At 40.3% G+C, this 23827-nt stretch overlaps 1 protein-coding gene across 1 annotated transcript in view; it reads right to left on the bottom strand.

The window, feature by feature from the left end:
• LOC149190747 (alpha-L-fucosidase 1-like) overlaps positions 1 to 23360 on the bottom strand; it is a 47132-nt gene extending 23772 nt beyond the window's left edge. Inside the window, exons 1-2 of the mRNA XM_089412249.1 lie at positions 22651 to 23360; positions 22324 to 22560 (exon numbers count right to left, since the gene is read on the bottom strand). Of these exons, the coding sequence (XP_089268375.1) occupies positions 22324 to 22560; positions 22651 to 23225 (812 nt within the window). The 5' untranslated portion in view covers positions 23226 to 23360. The remainder of the gene's footprint in view (positions 1 to 22323; positions 22561 to 22650) is intronic.
• Positions 23361 to 23827: the final 467 nt, after the last annotated feature.

Below are 23827 nucleotides of genomic sequence, written 5' to 3'. Positions count from 1 at the left end.
TTGTCGAGGCTCGAAAGTTGAAATGTCTAAACCTAAATTACAACCTGCCTCATTCGTTGACTCATTCGAGCCACATTGTGAAGAGTCGTCGGCATGCCTGTTGGAATTGTCTATTGGTAATTTGGTAGGAGTAGTCCGTTAGAGCCATCAAACTTCAAAGTCGTCCATTCCGTGAGCCGGAGCCAAGTTGCCAAAGCTGCCAATTAAGCCGCAAGCAATTCCATCGTTCCAAGCAAGCGGACGAGGTAAGAGTCGATGACTATTCCACTGTTCAAGGGTTTGAAGTTTCAGGGCTCTATACTGTTAAGATTAAACCAGACAGACTACTATGTATTATTTGTGTCTTTTGTCACCTATGTAGACAGAGTACGTACACAACCACATTAAACACATCTAGTTCCAGCGTCCATCTAATCCGCCCAGTTTTGACTAGCCTGGATTCGACCAAGAAACAAGTGATACTCGCCAACTAACAATCAAGCTAAATGTCATTGTCAAGGTCACATTATGCTACAAAAGACTAAATGGCATTCTTCATGTTTGAATCAACACTTCTTAAATCGTTTCCTCACCTTGTCGGGACTAGAGTCTAGAACATGGAGTTTACGATGTCCACATCGCCACCCTTTCACCCATGAAAATACCAGTGTTAAGGTAATTTCCAATACGCCACCCTCACCTTCTAAATTTACTGGCTTTTAATCTGCAAATATAATAATATATCACTTCCACTCATCTCCCTTAGCTTTGCAACACTCACTGTCTTCTTTGCAGAATTTAATGGAGTATCACCTTTGAAAATGTTGTTGCCAGTCAACTCTGCCACTTTTTGGTCATGAACCCTTCTTATTGTCTTTCCTGCAGATTCTTGGCCAAATGTGATTTGACTATAGCGTTGGAAATTTGAGTTGTAACTTAAATTTGTAACATTATTCAATCATCATTCTACATCATTTTCTAATTTAATTAATTTAAATTTGATATTTCAACTTGTACTTGATGTTTAAAAATTTATTAGTGTACCCCATGTCCCCTACAGGTTGGATCCACAAACAGATGCAAGACTGCAAGTTGACCCAAGGGCCAGAAGCTTACAATTCCACAATTCATACATTAGAAATGACAGAAACAAGATATGGAGATCCACAAAACAAACATCGAAAATAACTTATAAAAGCCCTTTCATCATTTTAACTTTCATCGGAATTAATTAAAAAAAATGTTCACTAGAATATCACCAAACCTTTTTTAAAATTATTTGAGTTTGAATTTGTAATTGTCAATTTTATTTTGCAGTTTCATTTACATCATCATCATGGCAACTTCAAGTTCAGCGATTCATGAGGCAGAGGAACAAGAAATTGAATCTGTCTCTAAAGTTGATCCAAAGTCACCACTTTGGAAATATGTAATTGTTGTAGGGAAGATCCAAGGAGGGGGATCATTGGCATGGGTTTGTAGTGAGTGTCAAAAGGAGTTTAAGGGATCATACACCTGGGTTAAAGCACATTTACTTGGGTTAAGAGGCAATGGGATTCGAATATGCACTGGCCCACCTAAAGAGAATGGGACAGAGGGAAAAGGTTTAAGCAAGGAAAAATTTGTAAAATATCGAAAAGAACAAGATGAGGCAGATGCTAAAGCAAATGAGGCAAATCCCATCTCTCAATTCAAACAACCAACAAGGTTGGGATCATCTTCATCAAAGCCTCCACTTCCCTCTTATGGAATTGGCAACCCTGGTTCAAAGCAGTCTAATTTGGGGCCACTTGAAAAGAGTTTTAATAATGATGCTTGAGAGATGGAAAATGCAGCTATAGGTCAATGCATTTATGCAAATGGCCTTCCCTTTAACCTTGTGTGATCTCCTTACTAGGCAAAGATGATCAAAGCAGTGAATGAAGCCCCAAAAGGGTACAAGAGCCCTGGATATGAGAAGGTCTGCACTAAAATGTTAAGTGCTAAGAAGTTAGATTTGGAGGCTCAGTTAAGCCCCATTCGTAATTCACGGCGCATTTCAGGGTGTCCATCATTTCTAATGGATGGAAAGATCAAAGGAATAAGTCTTTGATCAATGTGATTGCTCAGAGCCCAAAGGGGGCAATGTTTTTTAAGGTAGTGGATTGTGAGGGGCAGCTGAAAGATTCTCAATTCATTGATGACATCTTGATTGAAGCAATTGAAATGGTGGGGCCAGAAAATGTTGTCCAGGGAATAATTGACAATGCAACGGTGTGTAGAGCAGCAAGCCTAATTATTGAAGGAAAATATTATCACATCTTCTAGACCCTTGTGTTGTACATTCATTGAACCTCATGTTAAGCAAGATGGGGAAGCAAATTGAGTGGATTCGAGTTATTTTTGAAGAGGCAAAAGAAATTCAAACCTTCATCACAAACCACCACATGTCCCAAGGCATCTACTGGGAATTTGCAAAGTTGGAGCTCCTTAAGGTACCAGAATTTTACAATTTATTTCATCAATTCTAATTTCTATGACTCCAAATTCAAATATATAAATTGGATTTTCAAATGTCATGATTGTGAATCATAATAGGTATTCAATCAATTATGAATTTTAATTTATTGAAATATGGGCTCTTGCACGTTGTCGAGGCTCATTTTGCTTCTCACATCATAGCCTTAACAAGGCTTATGCAGGTGAAAGAAGCATTACAATCAACTGTATGAATTTTTCTTTGGAATCAATGGAGGCAATCCCAATCTAAAAGAGCACAAGTAGTGAAAAGATTGGTTGTTGATGATGAATGGTGGGATAGGGTGGAGTACCTCTTGGCATTTACTACGCCAATTGTGGATTTTTTCTGAATGTTTGACACAGATATGCCTAATTTGGGAGAGGTGTATGAGAGCAATGATTCCATGATAGAAAAAATAAGGGTGGTTATAAATGCCAAGGAGAAAGACCCAAATGAAATCTTTGTAGGAATTTACAAGGTAAATTCCTCAGACAAAACACCAAAGGACATCGCTCACAAACAAATCACACATCAATACACCAGTATTCTTGACGTGGTTAAAACCCTCAAAGAGGGAAACAGTCCACGGCCTGAGCCAACGCAGCCACTTCGGGCAATTTATTAATAAAAGAATGAAAATTTACATAAGCTTCTCTCATGAACGGTTACCCTACAAATGACCCCCCATGCTCTTTAAATAGAGATAATGGACCAATCGGGTGTTAAGCCACGGATCAAGTGTCGGTAATACCGAAGAGAGAATGAACTGTCGGATCACTTCATGTAAAGAACATATCGTGACCATTGGATTGTAAGTTACAAAAGTACATAGTAAAAAAACACACTTTACCTAACACTGCACTAGACCAAGTTATACTTAACTATTTCCTATGTGTCGAAATATCCTAACATCCCCCCTTAAGAACAACTTGGGATAGGATTGAAAGATGTACAAATATGACACAATAGGAGAAGGAAGGAGGCATTAGAGCCTATCCCCCCTTAGTGACAACTTCCTGAACTCTAACCATATATCGAAGTTTAGTAAACTTCGCCTTTGTGAGAGCCTTTGTAAAGGTGTCTGCAACTTGATCATCTGTTGAACAATATTGCACGTCAAGAACATGGTCATGAATGAGCTTTCTGATGAAGTGCATGTGCAGTTCAATGTGTTTGCTATGCTGATGTTGGGCTGGATCTTTGAACAGTTGAATGGCACTTTGATTATCACACCAAAGTGTAGCCGGATGCTGCTGCTGAAAGCCAAACTCTGACAGGATCTGACGAAGCCACAGGGCTTCCTTACTAGCTTTTAGGGCACCACGATACTCTGCTTTTGCTGAAAAAAGAGAAATGGCACTTTGTTTCTTGCAAGCCCATGTCATAGGTCCTGAACCAAGAGTGAACACATAACCTGTAGTAGATTTCCAATCATCAGAGTCACCATCCCAATCGGAATCAACGAAACCAACCAATAGAGGAGATGCTTCTGCACTATAATGAATCCCAAACTGAACTGTACCTTGAACATAACGAAGTATTCTTTTAGCTGCTTTCCAATGACTTTCATGTGGTTTTTTCATAAACCGAGTAATAAGGCCAACAGCAAAGGAAAGGTCAGGACGAGTATGGGTCAGATACAAAAGCTTTCCTACAAGTTGACGGTATAAGGCAGCATCAACTTCAGGGGAAGTAAAAGTGACTGAAAGTTTGGCTCCAGACTGAAAGGGAGAAGGGGTTGGCTTACAGTCTTCCATGTGAAAATGGCGTAGAAGATCACAGCATACTTGGACTGGAAAAGGGAAATACCTTCCTTGGATTGCAAGACTTGAAGACCAAGAAAATAATGCAAGTGTCCTAAGTCTGTCATTTCAAACTTCTTTTTAAAGCTAGACTTCACATGGTTTATAAGGTTGGGATCACTACTAGCAAGGATAAGATCATCAACATAAAGAACAAGAATGATAAGAAACTTGCCCACTTTCCTGGTGTAGACAGTATTGTCAGAATGACACCTAGAAAAGCCATTTTCTAAAAGAAAGCTATCCATTTTAGCATGCCAAGCCCAAGGGGCTTGCTTGAGACCATAAAGGGATTTCTTAAGCCGACACACAAGGTTGGAGTCTGTTTCTATAAAGCCAGTAGGTTGTTCCATATAGATTTCTTCATGCAAGTCCCCATGCAAGAAGGCAGATTTAACATCCATCTGATGTACTTCCCATTTGAAAGAGGCAGCAAGGGAAAGAACAAGGCGAATAGAGTTCATTTTGACAACAAGGGAGAAGGTTTCAGTATAGTCAATGCCTTCAACTTGTGAAAAACCCTTAGCAATAAGATGAGCTTTATGTTTATCAACTTTTCTATCTGGTCCATACTTGGTTCTTTAAACCCATTTGCATCTAACAAGTTTTCGTCCATTTGGAAGAGGAACAAGATCCCATGTATCATTTGCCAATAATGAATGATATTTTTCATTCATAGCTACGTCCCAATCTAGATGGCCTGAAGCTTCTGCAAAGGTGTCAGGATCATAATTCGTTAAAGCTTGAGCCAGTAAAGAAGAGGCTCTATCGAACTGAGAACGTGTACGTTGTTGATCAGTAGGATCACCGACAAGAGCACCTGTTGCATCCCGAGTAGCACAGACCCATTTTGGAAGCTAAGGCGCTGAAGGAGGATCCTCAGAAGGTGGGGGAGGATTGTCATCCTCGCTGTCATCATTTGAAGAAGAAATATTTTCAAAAATAGAAGGGATAGAGAGAGATGGCACATCCGTCGAACTAGGCTCGTAGGCCGATATATTTTCAACAAACTTTACATCTCTTCTAATGATAACATTTTTGGACTTAAGTGGAATAAGTCTATATCCTTTGACATCTTCAGAATATCCAACAAAAATACATTTTTCACTCTTAGGTTCTAAAGCTTTATGTTTCTCATCTGGAATATGGACCCATGCTTCACTTCCAAAAACACAAAAGTGACTTACATCTGGTTTAATTGAGCTCCATGCTTCTTCTGGAGTGATATTCTTTAAAACCTTAGTAGGAGTGCGATTTACTGTGCAATTTGCACAGTTAATTGCTTCTGCCCAAAAATTAAGACTAAGTCTTTTAGATTGAAGCATACAATTAGCGATTTCCTTTAAGGTGCGATTCTTCCTTTTAGCTACACCATTTTGTTGTGGAGTATATGGAACAATATGTTGCATTTGAATTCCATTCTCAGTGCAAAAGTTGATGAATTTGTTGTTAACATATTCTCCGCCATTATCAAATCTTAGCTTAAGAATTTGATGTCCAGATTGTTTCTCAACAAAGGCCTTAAAGGCCAAGAACATGTTAAATACTTCACTCTTGAGTTTTAAGAAGTATACCCAAATGCGTCTTGAGAAATCATCAATAAAAGCTAAGAAATACTTGTAGCCAGAGAATGAAACAACTAGAAGTGGACCACATAAATCACTATGCACAAGCTGTAAAGGGGTTGAGGCGTGCCAAGAGGCACGTTTTTCAAAACTATCCCAATGATGTTTTCCAAGTACACGACCAGAACAAACACCATCTCTGCAAGATACCATTAGAAGACCTGTCACCATATTTTCTTTACATAGATTCTGAAGGGAGCAATAGTTTAAGTGACCAAATTGCTCATGCCAAAGTTTGTTCACTTCATCATTATGAGCAACAAATACCGAAGGAAGATTTGATGACCCAAAGTTGTTAAACTTATACAACCTTGTAGAATCATCAACAATGCCAGTGGTTAAAATCTGTCTAGGATCTCTTAGGTCCTTAATTACAACATCGTGAGGTGAAAATTCAACGATTTTACCTTCACCTGAATGAGTTATCTGATATACAGATAGAAGGTTGCGGAATAAGGTTGGAACACATCATACATCATTAAATTGACCATTGTCTAAATGAACAGTTTTAGTCCCTACAACACTAAGAGATCTATCATCACCAACATATATATTTTTGGTGTTACAATCATTTAAAGAAGAAAACAAGGCTTTGTTTTTGGCCATGTGATAAGAAACTCCAAAATCAATGAGCCACTCATGAGAATGAGAACAAGAAGATACATTTAGTGCATAATCGGACCGAGATGCTTGACAACCACATGCAGAAAGTGTTATTCTTCAAAATGAAGTTGAAGTTGAAGAGTGCTCCAAATGGATGTTATGCTTCTTCATTGTTGCTTCCAAGGCTCCCATCTTCTTAAAGCATTTGGATTCGAAGTGGCCATCTCGATTACAAAAGTGGCAATGTCTATCAGTCTTCTTCCCTTTGTTTTTATTTGCCTTATCATTTTGTTGAAATGATAAAATGATTTTTCATTTTGAGACTGAAATTGCGTAGGACCCTTGTTTGGTTTAGGACCATTCTTTTTTGGATATTGCTTTTTAGGATTCTTTGAATTTGGTTGTTGTTGGGCGGCTAAGGCTTTCTTAAAAGAGTTTCCAAGATTAAGAAAACCAAGATATAAGAGTTTTTCTTGTTCTCTTATTAAAGAATCACAAAAGGCATCAAAAGAGGGGGACTTGTAGTCTTGTCCTTGAGAAATAAAGGCTTCTCTAGGAGAATGGAAGGTAAACAAACACAGAGTAGGCTGGTCCCAGCCTAGCATAGTTACTATGTTCTCACTGGTCTTGGGGTCATACTGATGTAGTTATACATCAGTATGACCCCAAGACCAGTGAGAACATGATCCCAAAAGACGTTAGAGATTGACTATGCCCATGGCTAAATAGGTCACACTAAACAGAGTTCACCTAAAAATTTTAAGTATAGGCACAAAAATTTATTGCATTAAACCTCATTGCATTACTTTTGGCATAGAGGTGTGCTGGCACAAATTGACCGCTCAGTAAAAATTTACAATCAAATGTCCAAAAGTAACAGCAGATCGACTTCCTTATCTTTGTCTTTTTCTCTTCCCCAAATTTTTGTACAATTATGTAATTTAGAGAATATAAAGTTAAACAGACAGGAAGTTATTTGACTCCTATTCCCTTCATATAATATTCATACATGACTATAAGATTGTAAACATTTTGGTGGTCGTCAGTTGCTCGGTTGATAGTTGGTTTTTTCTGTGTTGTTATAAAGCATCATATTCTTCATATCTTGTGCAGTTTCACTGAGTTAAAGAAAAATCAGAGTTGAATTTTCTGGAAAATCTATTTTGCCAATGTAAATGAGTGAATTTATTTCTGTCTCAGTTAGTTTCCTTGTCAGTTGTGCCATAAATTAAAAACTGCATATGAAAGTTGAAGATGTTGCAGCTGTTGCTGTGGTTGTGCTTAATTCTGCCTGTGCACTTTTATTAGGATAACAGGATGAGCATCTAGGAAGAGAGTCTCATAAGCATGGAGTTATTAATTATGATAGAATAACTAAAAGTGATGATTAATTGCCTCATTTCACCAGCAGTATAGGGACTGAACATGAAGTTCTCTAAACTCAGATCTATTTAGGCACAATAGAATACTTCCAAAATTAAACAAGAAAGGTCAAAAACTATTAATGGTCATCTATGTTGCCAGTGGTGACATCACTGCTATTAAACATTGATCGGTGAGTGGAATCTGCCACCCTACACTTCTCACTGACCCATTTGGCAATGTGCCCAGCATCCAAGAAATCAAAGCCCTAAGCTGTTCATGAATCACATTGCACCATCAATTAAAATAGAAGTCCGCCAAATTTGTGTCCTTTCAACTGTCCAACCACAACTCTTCTATGGTTCCATAGCTGGTCAGGCCATGCTCACTGTACTGAAATGTCAAAAAACCAGTGTTGTTAAAATCGCGATTTTTATCGCGATTTAATGAAAAAATCGCGATTTTTTCAGCTTGCCGATTTAATCGCGATTTTTATACGAAAAAATCGCCTATTTTTTTTTTGCCGATTTTTATTGAAAAAATCGCGCTTTTTTCAAAAAAATCATTTTTAACGAAAAAATCTTGGGGGATTGGGACAGCGCAATTTTATAATTTTTTTTTTGGTTTTTCATTTGGTCATTTGGGTTTTTTCATGCAATTTTTTTTGAAAGAAACAAATAATTTTTGAGTGGGGCAGCTTAATGATAAAGTCTAGGCCCTAGTATGGATATGCTATTCATGGTAATGTTAAATTCTTAAAGTAAAAGTGACATTCTCCTTAATCTTCATTTTCATCCTTTTACTTAAATTTTTAACATTACCATGAAATGACTCAGGATGTTTGAGAGTGGTTCCAGCCTCATTGGATTTCATATGGAGAAAGTAGAATTTTAGATTTCATTTAAAATCCAGCAGACTTATCAGTTTTTCAGGATTTCAGGATTGGGAGATTGTAATGTTTCCAGGTGACACCACCTGCTTGGGCTACCCCTGCCACCAGTAGAGGACGTGGTCTATCTCCTATAGCTCCTACTTCTAGTTCTTCAGCTTCTAGAGCACATCAGACTCCACTGCCATCTCCACCAGCACAGGCACCAACATCTACATCTAGAGGGAAAGGGAACGCTGTGGCATTTTCTCGCAAGAGGGGCAGAGGAAATCAATAGGATTAGACTTCATTTTATTGTCTATGACATTATGACATGATGAGATACATTATCATATTTTTTGTTGATATTTTGAGGCTGAGTTGGGACTCAGGAGTCAGGGCTTACTATTCAGGACATGATTCAATGTTATGTGTGATTTTAGCGCTAGAAATAATATTAAACATCTTATATATTAGTTTTTTTATCATATTTATGTGTCAATGTATTTATTTTATGTTGTAGATGATTTAGATATTAAAAAAATTGAAAAAAAATGAAAAAAAATGAATATTTTTGTACCAAACGATTTTTTTCCGCTTTTTTCCGATTTTTTCCCGATTTTTCCGATTTTTTCCGATTCGTTCCCCGCGTCGATTTAATCCCGCTCGCGCTTTTAACAACATTGCAAAAAACAAAGGCCGCAGAGGTTTACACTTCTCACTGACCCATTTGCCAATGTTCCCAGCATCCAAGAAATCAAAGCCCTAAGCTGTTCATGAATCACATTGCACCATCAATTAAAATAGAAGTCCGCCAAATTTGTGTCCTTTCAACTGTCCAACCACAACTCTTCTATGGTTCCATAGCTGGTCAGGCCATGCTCACTGTACTGAAATGTCAAAAAACAAAGGCTGCAGGTTTGAATCCCCAATGAGGGCTTTCTTTCATTTACAGGGCTGAAGTGAACTTACTTGGTGAGCAGCTCCTGCAGCTGGTTGAGGTAATACTCATTGTAGCATAAGGTTTGATCATAGATGGATTCATGACAGTGCCATGGGGAAAGGTGGAGAACCAACCCTATTCTAGGTCCTCTAGCAGCCTTCACCTGCTCCTACAGTATGTCCCTGGTTTCATCTATGTTGAGGTTGCTATGGAGGGAGTAATTGCTGTGTAAACAGAGGGCTAGAGGAAAAAGCCATTGTGGTGCTTAGCGATGAATGAAGTGGAAGAATTTTCCCTCTTTGGCAATCACTGCCCCATTGTTTAGCATCTTGAAAGTCCCAACCACAATGAACAAAAAATTATTAATCTTTAAGGAGTATTGGAAAAGCACAAAGCAAGCTTAGTCTCCTAAGCTATGCACCAACCAAAGACAAATCATTAAAGTAAAAGGCACACCTGGCAAAAGTAGGCTAAGGAAAGGGGTAACTCATGCCTCCATGATTGCTCCCTCCTTACATCATTATACTCATAATGTTGGACCTCCATTAGTTGTTTTCATGGTTGTGGTATCTTCCCTTGAAGTTTTTCCTACTCCATGACCACAGTGTCACATGCACCTATGGATTGATGGGTCTACCTAGGACATATCACTCCCCTTCGGGGCTAGAAACACATATAGGGTTGTTGACCTAATCATCCCTAACATAAGTGAGGTAACTTGTTTACAAATCTTGAGCTAGTAAGACATTTGAAGGTAAGACTTGTTTAAAGTATTTATGTGCCCTAGCATTAGATATGGTCCGCCATAATGCTTTGATGGTTACGTGTCCCTAATGATGTTGATCTCGCTTGATTTTGGGAGGTTTCTTTCAGGTGATATCACACATACAGTAGAGATCCCCCAAGGGATGACTTGACTCCTCTCTAGCACACTCCAAAGGACGTTTTGGCCCATTCTCAAAGAAGATGTGACCTTGTAGCCCCAACATTGCCCCTCCATAGACGATCATTGGACCTTAAGCAAATTTCACATGGCTCCACACTTCTTGATGTACCTCCAGATGCTAAAACTTTAGGCCAAAAAGCTTTGGTGTTGGCATACTTGATGATGTGTCAAGATGGACCCAAGACACCCCCAAGTTGGCCTTGACCATGTTTGATGGACGTTGCCTTGTTCTAGAGCCCATATGTAGATGGATGTCACCGAGATGACTTGGGAGGGCTAGCACACCATGCCTTGATGCCAACACTTGATCCAATGATGCCACATCATCCCTATTTGCCCTAGGAGGGTGATGTAAGCCTTTTTTAGATGACATCATGGTGGAGGAGGTGCCTTTTGGAGATGTACCCATGCACTTTGATGTCTTCTTGGAGTGAGGAGCACTCATAGACCATTTCATCCCTTGCTTGATGGAGGTTGATCATTCTTGGAGGATGACATCATGGTGGAATCTTATTGTTCGCATGTGTGGGTTAGTTTGGCATTTTATTATGTTTTTGAAATTTTTAGGGCTTTTCTTATAAAATTATGCAAAAGTGACTTGGTTACCCTCATATAAATAGAGGGGAGTCACTTTCCATTAATCACCATTCATCACATTTCTCTTCTCTAAGAAGTGTACACTAGCTCATGTCTTGTCTCTTGGATGCAATGTGATCATTTGTGGAGTGAATTGTCTTGGGAGGGAAATTTTTGCATGGAGAGACTCTTTGGGATTGATTGAAGTGATTCTTGTTCCAATTGTTGTCATTTTTTTTTCCATTTTGCATGTTGTATTTCTCAAATTAGGGTTTCCATGTTATTAAAAAATGCAATATCTTTCCTTGAAATCTTGATTTTCCATGATATGTAAAATGTGTCTTGCGAGAATACATCAAAGAAATTTGGCCCATGCATCCTTTGACCTTAAAATAAACCACATAACAAGTTACTAGGGTTTCTAAGTGAAGAAATTCATTCCTTTGCCCTCTTCATTCAAGGCACTCTATCAATGACCTCCCTAAATTGACTCCATTACCCAATTAGATAAGTGTACTTGTCTGGTGGGTGTTGATCAAATTAATGTTTTCTATCCTCTTTTAATTTTATGGTAGCTAGGGTTAGGGCTAGCCAAAAATATGCATTTGTAGCAATTTTATGTCCATATGTTATTGCCCTATGGGAAGAGATTGCATTTAGTAAATAATAAAAGACAAAACCTAGCATTACTTGCATATTTTAACCCTAAAATCAGGGCTCACAACTTGGTAATTTAGTGTTGTTATATGCATTTTCATCCATATAAAACTATTGTTTACTTAACCCTAGTTAGCCTTTCTTATAGCCTATTGATCTTTTGTTGATTTTATCCTTTATAGGCTATCTTCTACAGCTTCTATATGCCATTGTGTGCCCTAAATCTGCATATCTGACAAATCCTAACTTATAAGAGTTCACTTCTAAATTATAAAGGTCCAAGGGAAAGTGTACTTGAACTTTAGGCAACTCCTATCATAGCCTTTCAAGACTCTTTAAGTACCCTTTCCTTTAATCATTAGACCTTGCATCACCATTGAGACCTTTTTTATTGAATACCTTTTGGTGATCTTTTGTAGGAAAGCCTCCCTTCTGGGATTAATTTCACCGCTAAACAGCTGGAAAAAGCCACTGAGGTGACAGTGGTCACTAATCTCTTGTTGCTATAAGACATAGGTTGCCTAATGGGGCTTCACACGAGACCTACTAGATTTTGTGGTAACATTTTTGGTGCCATTTTTGGGGACAAGTTGAAAGCAACTCTTCGTATTCTGAAGTCGATGCTTCAAGATATTTTGATGAGAACATCCCAAAGCCAAAGCTAGAATTTCTCACTTGGTAACTCCTAAATCCAATTATGCACAAGAGCTACACTAGCTGGTCCAAAGGAACCATTCCTCCTAGAAAAAAGACTAATCCAAAGACCATTGCTGCTTCTAGTTCTCCTATAGCAAGATATCTTTTTGGTAAACCTTCTACCTTAGCCACGTCGGCTAAGCCATGGCTTAACAGTGCTTACAAGCCCTTTGATACGAGTCTCATTCAAGCATACCCTCACAAGTTGCCTAACAAGTATGAGGAATGATTGCCCAAGTTTCATGGAACTAATGCAATTACTGGTGAGCAACAGATTGATGAGTTTTACTGGTGTTTTGGTGGAAGAGAAAGCCAGGAGAAGGATGTAGTCATAAAGTTATTTTCCCTTTCCTCAGAGGAAAATGCTAGAGATTGGTACCTAGATTTACCTAGCAGAGGAATCAAAGACTAGGACCAACTCCATGAGGCATTCAATAAAATATCGGCAATTGTTAAGGAAGGCATACAACTACTAGCTAAGTTCCAGGGAGCCAAGAAAATTAAGAATGAAAGTGTTAAGGATTTCACTTCGAGGTTTGATAAGTTACTCAAGGAAGTGTCTTTGCTCTATAAGCCTACTAATAAGACCATTCTTGCATTGCACATTAATGCTTTTCCTAGACATATCTCTTATGCCTTGAAAGTCAACCTTGAGCAAGCCAAAGCTTGTTGTAGCCATTGAACATAATTTGACCACATCTAAGATTAACTTGTCCTATCTACACAAGTTGACCCCACTTTGCAAGCCTTTGCCCAAAAGTTTGATAAAATCACTAATGAGTTGATGCAAGGGCAAATGGCCATGATGAATATGTTAACCATCTTAGACAAAGAAAGAGGGTCTCGTCCAAATTATCCACCTAAGCCTCAATTCAACAATAATAAGGCCCCTAGAAGGAACGAAAACCCAAGTAGTGGTACAAGTGTATCTCAACACTCTGTACTTAACACCCTTGCCCCTACTAATATGATAAACCAAGAGGGTTTTACTTGTTGCAAAGATGTAATGATTTCTATACTAAAGCAGAAAGCCCTCATAATCAAGTTGAAGAGGAGGGCAACCTAGAGTATTGTTAAATTATGGTATGTTCTATGCTTAGAGCAATTTACTTCAATTCTTCTTATAATCCCAATGTCAATTCTCAATATAGCAATCACATTAACATATAAGTAAAATGTTGATAGAACATAAATAAAATCGATAGAAAACAAGCCAAGACAAAAGACACAAGATGTGGCGGCTAGCCAGGGACAAACCCCAATGCGGGGAAACCCTTTGATCAATTCTTCAATAATTCAACAAAGAGAGAGAGATAGTACAATATCACATTTCTCAGATTTATAACAAAGCAACATAAATCAAATCAGCAAGGTCAAAGCTGGACAAACAACTCACCAATGACCTTAAGATATGCTAGGAGAACTCGGCCTCCAACAACAAGTATGTGCAGCCCAAAACAGACCAAGTAAGAGGGACAAATCATCAATGTAAGCTACAGCAACCTGCAGCCAGCCCTAACCAGTCAACGTTGTCCCAAATCATCCCTCCAAAAAGTCAACGCAGCACTTCGTCTAACCTAGGAGAGGTTGCCCATGCAAAGTCGCATTCAAAGAGGGTAAGGCGCTGGTCAAAGCAGCCCTAAATCACCCCAAATGGATGGCTCTACCTCCCTGCGTCCTTGCTACCCTAATCCGCGTCCTCACAATGATGCCCTAGAGATCTGCATCCTTCTTCAAAGCTGCCCAAGAGATCTGCATCCTCTCTTCCTTTTGTTTACCCAAGAGACAAGGAAGAGATGAAAGGATGAGAGTGAGTGAAATGAGACACAATGTTTCCTTCTTTTATATGCAACGTTGAGGTTAGCTGGGGGTGTGCAACACAACTTAACTTGTTGCCCGACTTTGACAAATTGTCAAGAAATACAAATAAATTCATATCTCCATGAATACATGTCGGAATCAAATGATCGTTAGATCAATCCTACATCTCTCGATGAGAGGAATCCAAGAAAAATATGAGCTGCCATAAATAAGATGACCCACATGGAGTTTGGTCCTAGTTGCCAATTTTAACACTCCCTCTCAACTAGGGAGAACTCCATCTGCTAATCCACCTGTTTGTTGGTACTATCTCTGCCATCAAATGCACTGCCCTGCACTACTCAGTTCTGCTCTGCTCTGCTGAACTATGAAGAAGAAGAAATGATCGAGAATGTATCATACCATCCTCTACTGACCCGAAGTCAATCCCAGATAAAAGAGAGTGCCCAATAGCGCTCTTACTGACCCGAAGTCAGTCCCAATGAAGAGAGTGTGTCATACCACTCTTACTGATCCCAAATCAGTTCCAAAAGAGAGTGAGTTATATCACTCTTACTGACCCGAAGTCAGTTCCAATTGATCCCAGATCAATGTCATCCTAGCATAGGGAGTACGGTAGATACACGATGCGTCCATCGATACTACTATGGTCCCTATCCTCATTTCCCTACTCATTGGCCAGATGAGAGGTACTTCCCATGAGTCCCAGACTGCATGGGTAGGATGTCTCAACAGGAGAAGGATGAACCACTCATCCAACCTACATGTCGCCACAGGGTATCACAGGGGAAGGTTGAACCATTCACCCTATACACAGTGCACCACTAGGGGAGGGTGAGTCACCCTATGGTCGCTTGTCGCTCCAAGAAGTACCCCAAGCCCCCAGAGCTCCCAAAGCTCAATGTATGCATCATACAGGACCCTCATAAGAGGGTCTCTCAATGAATCCTAGTCGTTCTCGAAAAGTCAAGAATTTGACCTTTCCCAGGGGCTTTGTCAGAATGTCGGCGACCTGCTCATCTGTCCCAATATGATGAAGCCTTATTGCTCCTCGCTGTACCATATCCCACATAAAGTGGTACCTAATATCAATGTGCTTGGAGCGATCGTGAAATACGGGATTCTCGGATAAACAAATCCCACTCTGGTTGTCGTAGAGGATCACAGTAGCATCCAATGTATGTCCAAATAGCTCATTGAAGAGCTTCCTCAACTAGACAGCCTCATAGGAGGCCATACTCGCAACAATGTACTCTGCCTCAGCGGTGCTCAAAGCCACCGACTTCTGCTTCTTGCTCATCCAGGATATCGAGGCAGAACCCAAAGAGAAACAACACCCGAAAGTGCTCTTTCGGTCCACCACACTGCCTGCCCAATCAGCATCGGAATATCCATGTAGCCTCACATCTCCAACAGTGTATCTCAACCCATGAGTGATTGTGCCCCGAAGATATCTCAGAAGATTCTTGGCACCAATCCAATGTGAGTGATGAGGCTCAACCGTACATTGGCTCAACGTGTTGACTACAAAACATATATCCGGACAGGAGTTCGGCAAGAACATCAATGCTCCTATGAGTTGACGATACTCAGAAGCATTTCCCAAAGTAGGTCCGGCAACACTACCGCATAACTTCTTGAAGTTAAGCTCCATCGGGGTAGTCATGGGCTTGCAGTCCACCATACCGAATCTCTCCAATATCTTCACCACGTATTTTCCTTGAGATAAGAAAATTTCTCCTGGCTTCTGCCAAACCTCCAGCCCTAGGAAATAGTGCATCAGTGCTAGGTCCTTCATCTCAAATTCGGAAGCCAACTCCCTCTTACATTTGTGAATGAGAGGGCTTGCACCTGTCAGGAAGAGACCGCCAACATACAGCACTAGTATGAGAGGCTTATCATCCTCAACCTTAAAGTAAAGGTTTGGATCGCTTCGCTCCTAGTGAATCCCAGCTTCATCAAGTAGCTGTCGATCCTCTCATACCAAGCTCAGGGTGCTTGCTTCAGCCTATAGAGAGCTTTCTTCAATCTGCATACGTGAGATTCCCGATTATGAATCTCATACCCCTAGGGTTGTTCCACATAGACTTCCTCTTTAGTCGAACCATGCAAGAACGTGGTCTTGACATCCATCTGATGTAGGTTCCATCCTTGCGAAGCAACAAGGGCTATGATCGAGCGGATGGTGGTGTATCCAGCAACAGGTGCAAATATCTCGTCATAATCTACACCTTCCTTTTGAGAGAAGCCTCAAGCAACAAAGCGAGCCTTATATTTTTCAGCACTCCCATAAGTTCCATGCTTTATTTTGTAAGGCCACTTTGCGGTGACAACTGCTTTGTCTTGGGGTCTGGGGACCACATCCTAGACATCGTTCTTCATGATGGACTCGTATTCCTCATTCATAGCATCCTTCCATACTTGATGCTTCATGGCTTCTTCGAACGATGAAGGCTCATTTTGAATGATGGTGCTCATAATGGTCAAGTATCCCTGATACCTGGTCGGCTTCTTACTTTCACAGAAAGTCCCTCTGGGTGCAATATGTCCTTCGGCATCATCAAGTGTCCCCCTAAGCCATGAGGGCCTCTTCCTAGAAGAGGAAGGCTCTTGCGGAGGGGGATCAATAGGATCCATAGGTTCTTCCACATCAGGCATCGTCTCATCTTCCTTCTCATCTGGCTTCCTGGTGTTAGCTTCTTTAGTTTTTCTTAGAATAGGAAGATTGTCAACCTTGCTAAGAGTCATATCTTCGTCAAAGGTGACATCATGACTAATCTCAACTTCCCTTTGACCAGCCACATAGATTTTATAGCCCTTAGAATTTTCGCTATAGCCCACAAAGATTCCCTTCTTTCCAGATGCACCCAATTTGCTCCTTTTCTCTTTCAGCACATGAAAATACACGAGGCTTCCAAAAATTCTAAAATAAGAGACATCAAGTTTCTTGCCAGTGAACATCTCTTCAGGAGCCTTGGAATCCAATGCTTGATGAGGACATCAATTTTGAACATATACGGTGGTATTTGCAGCTTCAGCCCATAGAAACTTTGGAAGCCTTTGATCATGGAGCCTGGCACGAACAGCTTCCACAATTGTATGATTCTTCCTTTCCGCCACACCATTCTGCTCAGGAGTGTATGGTGTTGTGGTCTCCCTCTTAATGCTAGCCTCTTTGCAAAAGTCATGGAATTCATTGGATTCATACTCGGCCCCATTATTGGTCCTTAAGATCTTGATCTTCTTCTCGATTTGATTCTCGATCAAGGCTTCGAAGTGACAGAACCAAGAGAACACTTCATCCTTCTTTTTCAAGAAGTATATCCAAGTCTTGCGAGAATAGTCATCTGTAAAAGTGAGATAATATAAATATCCTCCCAAAGAGTTCACGGGCATCATACCAGATATGTCGGAGTGAGCCAACTGCAAAATGTCAAAGGTCTTGTTATGGCTTGAGGGGAATGATCCCCTTTTGAGCTTTCCTTCGGCACATCCCAGACATACACTTCATGCTCTAATTTGAACTCGGGCATCCCTATCACCATTTGTCTCACATCGAGTAGAGCCTTGTAATGAAGGTGGGCAAACCTCCGATGCCATAGTTCAAACTGAAAAGATGTGTCGCAAGACATGACTCGCAACAGACTTCCTCCAACTTGATATAAAGAGTCAACTCGAAACCCAAGAGTGAAACCATCTTTAAAATTCTTTTTCCACACACGTACCTTGCCATCGATGAAGGCCACCTTGTAGCCGTTGTCTTCCATTGTCGAAATGGACACCAGGTTCTTCTTGAGATCAAGTACTTATAGGACTTCTTGCAAATGAATTGTGTTACCCTGATTTAATTGAAGAGTAACATTCCCTACACACTTTACGGGATAGATGGAATTGTCTCCAAGAATAATCTCCAAGTTTGTCTCCTTCTCTATCAAATTAGAGAGAGCTTCCTTGTAACCAATGAAGTGCCTTGAAGCACCACTATCAATAAGCCAATTGCCCAACAAGTCCAAAGGAAAGGTAGTGGAGAGGGCCCATATCAGATATTATTCATCTTGCTTATTGTTAACAAAATTTGATTCATACCTGGAGTTCCTTGCTTTCTTGGAGAGGGCCCATATCGGACATTATTCATCTTGCTTATTGTTAACAACATTTGATTCATACCTGGAGTTCCTTGCTTTCTTGGAGGGTTGACCACTTCCTTGATTTCCAGCATTCCTCTTTCCTTTGCCATTGAACCTGCCATTCCTTTGATTGTGGTTGGAGTTGCCCCGGGAGTGATTTTGATCATCGTCATGAGATGTGTCCTTCCTATTTGGACACTCCCTCACATAGTGGCCAAATTTATTACAAGCAAAGCATCTTCCCTTCCTTCCACCCTTCGATCCGGCCTTTCCTTTGAATTTAGACCCAGAATTATTTCTCCTTTTAGCTTGAGAGCAGAAAGCAAGTAGGGTTGCCTTTGACATGAAGGCATTTCTTGCTCTACCATCCTTGTCTCTTCTTGAATGCGTCTCGCCATCAATTCCTCAAATCCTGAAATTCAATCATTGTTGAGAACAGTGGTTCTAAATACATACCATTCGAATGGGAGCCCTCCAAGAATAGTGATAGTCAGTTCCCTGTCAGCAATGACTTCTCCAATCGATAGGAGATCATTCTTGATCTCAGTGATCCTTAAGAAGTAGGATTGAATATCCTCGTCTTTGCCCTTCTTAATATCCTTCAGCTTATTTTTGAGGAACAAAACTTGATTTGCATCACTAACTTTAAACAAGCTTACCAGTCTATCGTAGATCTCCTTGGAGGTGTTCAACTCGGAAACGTAGGCCACCAGACGCTTGTCAATAGAGTCTTGGATGATCTTCTTTGCTTTGACTTCACCCTTAGTGTACTTGTTCCTTGTAGTAGCCGGTGCATTTGATGGAGGCTCCGTAATTCTGCCTCTCACATAATCCAACACTTCCTGCTCTTCCAATGTCAGATCAAAAAACATCTTCCATCCGTGATAGTCAAACTTTTCATGAAGCTTGTCTTCGGCGGGGAAGTGTGATGAGGAATCCATGAAGCCTTTTGACTTTTTCCAACTGTCTTCGGTGATTGCTCCTGCTCTTGCTTGGGCTTTGTCTTCACCTCAGCTTTGATACTCTAATACCATGTTAAATTATAGTATGTTCTATGCTTAGAGCAATTTACTTCAATTCTTCTTAATAGCCCAATGTCAATTCTCAGTATAGCAATCACATTAACATATAAGTAAAATGCTGATAGAACATAAATAAAATCAATAAAAGACAAGCCAAGACAAGAGACACAAGATGTGGTAGCTAGCCAAGGATAAACCCCAATGCAGGGAAACCCTTTGATCAATTCTTCTATATTCTTCAATTATTCAACAAAGAGAGAGATAGTACAATATCACAAATCTGAGATTTATAACAGCAGCAACATAAATCAAATCTGGTCAAACAGCTCACCAATGACCTTAAGATATCCTAGGAGAACTCAGCCTCCAACAGCAAGTATGTGCAACCCAAAACAGTCCAAGTAAGAGGGACAAATCAGCAATGAAAGCTACAGCAACCTGCAGCCAGCCCTAACCAGTCAACGTTGTCCCAAATCAGCCCTCCAAAAGTCAACGCAGCACTTCGTCTAGCCTAGGAGAGGCTGCCCATGCAAAGCCGCAGTCAAAGAGGGTAAAACGCTGGTCAAAGCAGCCCTAAATCACCCCAAACGTATGGCTGTACCCTCCTACGTCCTCGCTGCCCTAATCTGCGTCCTCACAATGATGCCTTAGAGATCTGCGTCCTTCTTCAAAGCTGCCCAAGAGATCTGCGTCCTCCTTCCTTTTGTTTACCCAAGAGACAAAGAAGAGATGAGATGATGAGAGTGAGTGAAATGAGACACAATGTCTCCTTTTAGATGCAACGTTGAGGTTAGCTAGGGGTGTGCAACACAACTTAACTTGCTGACCGACCTTGACAAATTGTCAAGAAATACAAATAAATTCATATCTCCATGAATACATGTCGGAATCGGATGATCGTTAGATCAATCCTACACCTCTCGACAAGAGGAATCCAAGAAAAATATCAACTGCCATAAATAAGATGACCCACATGGAGTTTGGCCCTGGTTGCCAATTTTAACAAGTATTCGAAATTAATAAATGATTTTGATCCCTTCAATATGCCCAATAGAACTTCTTCCCTTCCTCAATAGCATGAAGAACTAACCAAAGAGCAAGCTAAATGACGTGATGAGCATATTAATGATGATGATGATAGGGATAAGTTCAAATGGCTACATTATACTAGAAGAAGTAGTGAGCCACAAAACCCAAAGGCAAGTAATAGTTCTGCTCCCTCGAAGAATGTGATCAAGGCACCTTTTCCCTCTGGTAAGCACAATCCCAAAACTACTCACTCTAATGCAACATGCCTTGTACCTTGAAAAAACTGCAGATTTTGTTGTATTAAGATAGGCAGATCTATAACATAAAAGTTTAAAACTTGATATATCAGTGAAGATAATGTGGAAATAACGTTCAAACAGCTAGTATTTTGATCCTTCATTTAAATATATCTTTATTACTCAAAATCCCAAGGTTTAAACTAGCTAGGAAGTGATGAGACTTTGAAACACTAGCTAGTAAATAAGCTAAACTAAAACAAAAACAACAGTTTTGATTTTTTAAATAAGAAGAGAGAGGTTGTTGAGAAAGGACTTACCCTTTAGTATTTACAGCAAAAAATTACCTCAAGATTGTTGGTTTGTGAACCACAATTGCCTTCAAGTTGACAATGTACTTTGGACAGTGAGGTGGCCTTGGTCTTGAGAAGAGAATATCATGCCCATGTGATGGAATGCTCTTTGCTCAATTGAAGCTATTCCCTAAAAGAATTGGTCCAACCCTTTGCTCCAAGTGCTCCACCTAATACAAGAAAAGTGAAATAGGCTAGTGCCTAGTCCACCCTCTCGGAGTAGCTATGTAGCCCCTAAATGGATCGCCTTTTTTTGGTTAAATATATTATATACTGCTAGCAGCCAGGCTGCAAAACTAGATACGGACACCAAGCTGTGAGAAAGTGTAAAAGTAGATAGAATGAGACTAAGTTATCTCTCCATTTTTCTTTTCAAGTTTAAACAGTTTGTATGAACAAAGGTTTTATTGCTATTCTGCTGGTCTTGTTTCCCCTCGTGGGCGAGCAATAGGAAGAGCTATTTCTGTATTTTTCATTAGTAAAGTAATATAAATCCTACCTGATTAGGAAAAAAACAAAATTTAAAAACTATGTAGAAAAGTTGAATTAATCACATGGCTTGCTGTGGTTGCATTAATTTTACTAGCGCACTTCCGTTTGGCTCAAAGGATCGATGTCTAATACGAATCAAGTTACTAAACATTTCACCCTAGAGCTTGGCTAGTTCACAGTTATATATGTTTATCTAAATAAATAGATTAATTTAAAATTATATCAAGATAATCTGATACCCCAGATTCCAACCGCAGGATCGTTTCGCAAATAGCTCAGGGTGGGAATGGAACTAGAGACATTAAGTTCTGTAAACTCGGAGCAATAAAACACCGTAAATCTATTCGTAGGGAAGTTGGGGTAAGCGCTATGACGCAAACACTACAGGTCCAAATCTTAGCATCGATGAAGAGCTCCTGTGTGTGAGATGTAACGGTACTTTGACTTCAAAATTGGTTTTCCTTCTAAAACAGAAATTTACTCATCTCAGAGAACTCTTTTTTAACCTGTCTGAACATGCGCCTTAATATGATAGTTTATCCTTTGAAGACGCAGGGTAAGTCAAATTCATTAAAATGAGCGTTAATTTATTTAAAAAAAATAAATAGAAACGTAAAAAAACATGAAAAATAATTACTGATTTCGAGGTTAATAAGAAGAGAAAAGGACAAATGAAAAACAATTACTGCTCAACTGTGTCGCCAATGGTGACGTCGCTGCTGTTAAACATCGACCAGCACGTGGAACCCGCTACCCCGCCCTCGTCACCGACCCATCTGGCGTCGGGCCCGGCGTCCGAGAAAATCACGGCCTCGGGCTGCAGCTGACGAATCACACTAAACCATTCATCAAAATAATACTCCATTGACTTTGCGTCCGTCCCTTTGGCGCCGTCCAACCACACTTCCTCTATGGTTCCATAGCTGATCAGCACATGCGCACCGGTTAACCACGGCCGAAACGATTAAAAAATGACAAAGGTCACGGGTTCGAATCCCGGGCTCGAAACTTACTTGGTGAGGAGCTCGCGCAGCAGGGCAAGGTAATACTCGTTGTAGCCTAAGGTTCGGCCGTAGGAGGACTCGTGACGGTCCCATGGGGAAAGGTAGAGGCCCAGCCCTATTCCGACTTCTCTGGCGGCCTCGGCCACGTCCTGCACTACGTCCCCGGTTCCATTCTTCCAGGGGCTGCTGCTGACGGAGTAATTGGTGTAAGCAGAGGGCCAGAGGCAGAAGCCGTCGTGGTGCTTGGCAGTCAGTATGATGTGGGAGAATCCGGCTTCTTTGGCCACTGATACCCATTGCCTAGCATCCAGGGACTCAGTGGGATTGAAGAGCCAGGGATCCGCTTCTCCGCTTCCCCATTCAGAGTCTGTGAAGGTGTTCATGCCGAAGTGGAGGAAAATGGCCATTTCGCCCCTTTGCCATCTGACCTGCGGCGCCGAGGGGATGGGAAGAATTGGTAACGGGGGCGGAAAAGAACGAAGGAGATCGCCCTGGTATCTGCTGCTGCTGCTGCTTTTTGTTACCAAACTCAATATCAAGATCAAAATCCATAGTCTTAATAATCGGCCTGAATTCAAATCCATGTCAGGCGTTTGACTGGTGAACGTTTGGAGCTGTAACACTTATGTGGGCTACTTGGATTACCATAGCATATACATTATGTATGTACCTACTCTCAATGATTGTATCTGTCAGTACGGTCAACTACCACTCCATTTCATCCTTATCAAATTGGTGACTCCCTCCTAAAAGTTTCGGGATTTAAGACTTGAAATAATCCCGCAAAAAAAATTGTAGCTTAATGTGGACATTATGTCCTGCTATCATTTCCTACATGGAGTGTATGTGTAATGTAAGCAATCTTCTTATTTTTATGGAGTAAATATGTAATATGAGCAAACGTGGTTATGATAAGTTTGGAGTAAATGAATACGAAATTAATTAATTTGTATTTCCATATGAGTATGGAGTAAATGTGTAGCAATTTAATTGTATGGGGTGACGAATGAAGCAAGGGGATGGGTTACCATTGTTTCACTAGGTTAATAGAATGGGGAACATTTTTGGTAATTGTAATACAATGGCAAATGGAAATTACTCCTCCTTGGTCCAGTAGATGAACTATCAGAATGATTATGCTTATAGCAGCACAATACATGTGAAGAAGAAGGTGGTACTTGTGGTT

The sequence above is a fragment of the Pinus tabuliformis genome, chromosome 3_1 (assembly GCF_031772625.1).
Source record: "Pinus tabuliformis cultivar Carrire ecotype Pingquan chromosome 3_1, CPIR1, whole genome shotgun sequence".
Lineage (NCBI taxonomy): Eukaryota > Viridiplantae > Streptophyta > Pinopsida > Pinales > Pinaceae > Pinus > Pinus tabuliformis.
The sequence above is the reverse complement of the archived record's forward strand: the minus strand, read 5'-3'. Positions and strand labels throughout refer to the sequence as shown.